The sequence below is a fragment of the Triturus cristatus genome, chromosome 4_1 (genome assembly GCF_964204655.1).
Source record: "Triturus cristatus chromosome 4_1, aTriCri1.1, whole genome shotgun sequence".
Classification (NCBI taxonomy): Eukaryota; Metazoa; Chordata; class Amphibia; order Caudata; family Salamandridae; genus Triturus; species Triturus cristatus.
Window position 1 is genome coordinate 165,949,940 of NC_140585.1, and position 6,102 is coordinate 165,956,041.

The 6,102-nt window shown below is 43.6% G+C and overlaps 1 protein-coding gene across 1 annotated transcript; it reads left to right on the plus strand.

Moving 5' to 3' along the window:
* Positions 1-4,053: 4,053 nt before the first annotated feature.
* Positions 4,054-4,992, plus strand: LOC146853801 (olfactory receptor 5AP2-like). The gene has a single exon (XM_085650911.1). It carries the CDS (start codon positions 4,054-4,056, stop codon positions 4,990-4,992), a length of 939 nt encoding a protein of 312 aa, XP_085507037.1.
* The last annotated feature ends 1,110 nt before the right edge of the window (positions 4,993-6,102 follow it).

The following is a 6,102-nucleotide window of genomic DNA, read 5'->3' on the forward strand; positions in this document are numbered from 1 at the left end:
CGGCGTTGAGAGATACTTCCGGAATGATGCGAGACGCTTCCGCTCGATGCGATGCTGCAGAGGCGACACACTTTGCGAGGTGCGACGACAACAGCTCCGACGGCGGCACGCATCTCCTTCTCGAGTCGCGCTTCCAGCTCCTTGCGACACGCAGTTCCTCAGAAGGCCCAACAACAGCAGCAGGCACTTCCAAAAGACTCTGGGGAGCTGGGGGTGAAATCCACTGGTCCTGGGACTTCGTTCAGGGGGCAAGCTCAGCACAAGCCCTTGGAGATCTTTTAAGCACAAGTTGAATTAAAGTCTTTGTAGTCTTTTCTCCTCTCCTTTCAGCAGCAAGGCATCCACTGCAGGCCAATCCTCCAGGTCAGGGACAGTACTCCTCCTTACAGCTTTCCCAGTTCCTTCTCCTCAGGCAGAGGTTCTTCTTGTCAAGCAGGATCTAATTTCTTGGGAGCAGGGTCTCAATACTTATACCCCTAATTCCTTTGTTCCTCTGGGGTAGAGGGGCCTTTGCCCAGTCCAAACCAGTTCTTGAGCACTTTGTTGACATGACTCTGCCTTTCTATTCAGGGTGCAGGGCAGAGACATCAGCCGCTCCACAGGAGGTGGAGCCAGCGTTGTGGTGGCAGAGCACAGCCCTATTCAGAGTCCAGGTGCACTCCTCCCACCCATCTGGATGTCAATCTCTCTATTCACCACCAGGCTACCTAGCCCTGCCCCTCTGAGTTTCCCCAGCCCTGTCACTCACACAAACCAGACAGGCAGATACACATCATAGCAGAGGCGGGCTGAAATGGTTAGGCAAGCAAATACCAACTTTCTAAAAGTGGTATTTGCAAACAGAGACTATTAAAATAAACTTTACTAAAATATGTATTTTATTATTCTGAGTTCAGGCATACTAAACTCGATTTTCTACCATGTTCCCTGTGTCTGTTAGGATCATAGGATGTAACAACTCTAACAGCCCATTCTGGCCTATGGAGAACAGGTAGTCTTACAATAGTGAAAAACAAAAATGGCTGTAATTCACTATTAGGACATGCCACACACATCAGGGCTTGTCCTACCTTATGCTTACAATGCACCCTGCCCTTGGGCCTACCATAGGGGTGACTAATATGAAGTTAAGGGAAGGTTTAGGGACTGGGAAGTGGCTGCACTTGCCCAGTCAGCATGACAGTAACAGACTGCACGCAGGTTCTGCAATGGCAGACCTTAGACACATTTTACTAGGCCGCTTTTGTGGGTGGCACAACCAGTGCTGCAATCCCACCAGCAGCATTTGTATTTACAAGCCCGGGGCACTCCTGGTGCACTTTACTGGGGTCTGACAGTAAACCAAATAAGCCAATCATGGAATCCAACCAACATATACATTTTAAATAGGGAGCACTTGCACTGTGGCACTGGTTGGCAGTGGCACAGTGCTCTGAGCAGCCAACACCAGCAAAACACATGAGGCACAGCGACAAAAAGTGGAAGGGAGACTCACGCCAAGGTGCCAGGTCTAACAGCCATGATATTCACCTTCCATAGGATATCATGGTTAAGTCAGTTTCAAAGCAGGTGTAAGGAAAGCAGCGATAACAGAGGTTATCGCTACTTTTCTTGTCGCTATGCTGCTTTGCATGAGGCTTGATAATAGGGAGGAAAGCCCACTTTGTATCTCATTAGAGATGCAAAGATGCACGTTAGGAATTCAGGCGCTAAGGCAAGGTTTCACGCGATAGCGTAACCTTGCCGATATAGCGATAAAATTATTGCCGCTTTTCGGCCAAGAACGGCCGCAAAAGCGGCGATAATTTTATATCGCCGCCTTGTAGATATGCCCCTTTTTCACTTTTACAGCTGTAGCTATGAAGAGAAAGCTAGAAGATAGCAAAAATTTTCATTTTGTGTATATGATTTGGAAAAATCTACAGAGTAAAATATACTGTAAAATAACTTTTAAAAAGTTATATTTTCCTTGCCTGACACATCGCAAGGCTCATCAGACTTAGCCTGCCTGTAGCTAGCCTGGCAGTACTGCTTTGATGAGTGCTGAAATATGACCCAGCTTGACCCAAGGAAGGCAGTTTAGGACTATTCAAAGAACTTCAATAATTCAATAAATGATAGAGGAAGCCTGGAGAAGAGCCATCTTTTATTCAAAAACACACTTTAGCTCTCTCACTTTGGTTTCGAGGGAGGAGGGTGTTGGCCCCGGAATCAGATTAGAGTGGTTGAGTGGGAGAGAACTGCTCATTACCTTCAAATCATCGCTAGGTATGCTGCAAGCTACCTTCTTGGACAAAACGATTTTAATATGTTGGTTTTTACTGAAAATGGTGCATTGTGGGACAGTTTGCACTTAGGAAAGCAAGATGTGGTGCAAAATTGGGAAAGTTTGACCTTGGGAACCTTATGCTTATTGGTCAAGGAGTGACCACGAGTAATCCACACCAACTGACTAGTGAATTGATCAAAAGTAGCACCTCACCACCTGCTCCTGAGAACACTTTCTGAATCTGTGGCAGACCAGAAGAGGACTGGACCTGCTGTCCGTAACAAGCTGTAAGGGGCATTTTTTCATGGAGTGACCAGTGGACCACTTACAACTGGCACTGGACTGGACCTTGCTGGTGATAGCTGCAGGAGTTTGTCCTGGGCCCTTAAGTGCTGTTTCTGACTTCCTGGAAACTCTAGAAGTGACGGAGAGGAACTGCCCCAGAAAGTCTGAAAAGGTTGGATTTTGAATATATTTGGACTTTCAAGACCTCAGAAGATTCAGTTACCTTACGATGAAGGTGTCTGATTTTAGGAGGACATTTGATATAACTTCAGGCATTGCCCACTGGAAAATTTACAGCTACAACATTAGACTAATTCTGCAGGTAGAAATCTTCCTTGGGCAAAGGTGTGAAGTATCTGACAGACAAGAGGACTTTGGCAACCGTGAAAGTTGCATTTTCACACACTGAGCTTTTTCTGCCAAACCCACCACTGACTTTAGTGGGACCTCATTCACCAGTTTTCTGGGTTCAAATAGGCTTTGTAGGACATCTCCTTCAACCTTGCCCTGTTAAGGGATCTTGAGCTCCATAAAAACAACTAAGTCAGAAGGTAGAAACTTTGACCCACTTCCTGTATCCAACCTCTACAACATAATGGTTGACCTGAATTGCACCAATGCCTCCGTCAAAGTTGAACAGTGATTTCTGACTGTTGTTTTACTTTTTCCTGGTGCTTTTTGCCTTTCAATATTACAAATTAATATTTCTAGGCCCCTGTATTGGATTTTGGTGTGATCTTCCTCGTTAAATGTTTCTCAATTCCTTTAAAAATGAGGCATATTCAACACAATTGCAATTCAATTGAAAATGTGTGCAAAAGTTATTTTCTGCGCCTCTGCATGGGTAATATTTGACAGTCAGGGTACTCCAGGAGCCATGATAGTGCGGTACACAGCTTTCCAAACAGTCCCCGTCAGGAACAATGACCCTGTCTGGCCGCTTGTCCCAAAGTCCCAGAGTCATTGAAGCCATTTCTTTTGTGATGGTGCCACTTACACCACATACAATCATCCATTTATAGAGTAACAGCAGCACCCCTCTTGGGTTGGCCAACAAAGAGAATGATGTTTGAGATTCTGGGTGCTCCACTCAACACTGGCTTCTGGGAGTATGAAATGAGATGGATGTGCTGACAAGGGGGCCTGCTGGGCAATGATGTAGAGCTCAAAGATAGCAATGATTAGAAATGTTTTCCACAATGATTAAACTGGGATTAGAGTTAGACGACATATGTTAGTCCATGCAGTCCATGTAGCAAACTACTTGACCGTTAAGTCCCCCGATAGTAAACGTGTTAATTAATTTCATATTCCAAAATATTTTTGTCACTTTGAATGTTAACTAATAATTCTTAAAATCGTCAATTTGTTCGGATTAAATATTTGCTTTATATATACTTAATGTGATGAATGTTTATATAATGTCATTATTTGTTAAATACTTTAACAGAAAAAACATCTTTTTCCTTTCCCTCAGATCAAAGTTATAGTCCATAGGAATGAATTCAGTAAATGAAAGCAGTGTGACAGAGTTTATCCTGTTAGGACTCTCAAATGATCCAGAACTGCAAGTGATTCTCTTCATTGTGTTCCTATCAGCTTATATTTTCACCTTTCTGGGCAATGTCTGCATCCTGATCATTGTTTGGTACTATTCTTATCTACAAACACCCATGTACTTCTTTCTTGCTCAGCTCTCCTTCTTGGATCTTTCTTTCTCTAATGTTTTCTCACCCAAGATTTTGGCTGATCTCCTTCGAAAGAAGAAAACAATCTCTTTATATGGCTGTTTTACTCAAGTGTACTTCTTTTCTTCCTGTGCTGGTACTGAGTTCTTCCTCTTGGCGGTGATGGCCTATGACCGGTATGTGGCAATATGCAGCCCACTGCTATATACAGTCATCATGAAGAAATGTCTCTGTGTGTGCTTGGCTTCTTCATCATATATAGGTGGTTTTCTACACTCTCTGATTCATGTAGGATTTTTATTTCGTTTAACTTTTTGTGGTCCTGATGTTATAAACCACTTTGGTTGTGATTTCCCTGTGCTCTTGAAGCTGTCCTGCACTGACATCTTAATAAATGACTTGGTGCGCTTTGGATTATCTGCTTTAGTAGTTGGAAGCTCCCTCTTTGCTATTGTTGTTTCCTACTCTCACATTGTTGCTACAATCCTCAGGATCCGCACCACAGCAGGTAGGCGCCGGGCAGCCTCCACCTGCATTTCCCACCTCACCTCAGTCTTCCTCTTCTGTGGCAGTTCTTTTTTCATGGAAATACTTCCCAACTCAAGCTCTTCTGAACAGCAGTATAAAGGAATATCTCTGATCCCTATTGTCATAATTCCTGCCCTGAACCCTCTCATTTACAGCCTGAGAAACAATGAAGTGAAAGAGGCTTTCAGAAAGATATTGTACCAGAAAACAAATTTTCAGTAATGAGTGATACCATGGCCTTTCAAAATAGTATAAAGAATCCAACTGGAGAGTTGAAAATAGGGTGTTTTGTTTCTGTAAATTATAAAAGCTATTAGTGAATCTTCGATAATTTCATAAAATGTATTAAGATTAACCTTGGGCGAGCCCGGAATGACGATTTTATAGATATAGTTCATCTGCATATAGCAGGCGAAAAAGGTCAGAGGTTTTCTTCCTACAATAGGGTAAAAGGCACATTTAAGAACCCAGCATTTCAGGGTACATGTAGTTAATTTCAGTTCAGGGGAGAAAAAAGCGATTACCAGAACTTGGTTAGGGGATGCCTGGCAATAAGGGCCTTAAACACATAGGGCCTTATGTAGGTGGGCTGGCATTTACCACTTCATAAATACCGAATCATACCGATTCGGTATTTATGAAGTGGTAAATGCTATGTAGGTAATTGGTCGGTAAATATTACCGATTCAGAATAATTCGGTAATTACCGAATCGGTATTTACCGATTCGGTAATGGGGGAGCACATGCAAGGGTGGCAGGGTGTCACATTGACACCCTGTTGCACCCCTGATTCGGCCATGTGTGCACATGTGGCACACATACATGCCCTGAGGGCATGTGTGTCTGCCACATTGCACACATCTACGGGCAAAATATTGCATTTACACACATATTCGTCATTTACCACCAACTATTAGTTGGTGGTAAATAACGAATCCCCACACACACCACACAGTCCCCCTACATCTCATTTCTGTATTCGGAATTTACCGATTCGGTAAAATTACCGATTCGGTAATATTACCGATTCGGTAAATTCCGAATACAGAAATTCTCCCCCTACATCTCAAAAGCCAAAATACCGGTCGGTAACGGTATAATTACCGAAAATCGGCCGTTACCGACCGGTATTTGGCGACCTACATGAGGCCCTTAATGTGGCTTAACACTGCCTTGTAAATAAGGCACCCTTTCACTCTATGCTTAGCGTGAAAGGGGTGGACAGTGGGTTATGCGGTGGGCATTCCAATGCAATCCCAATTGATTTTAATGCTGCCCCCTATTTACAAGGGCAGCGTAAATAGGAGGCAGTGCCAAAATTAAGACCAGGG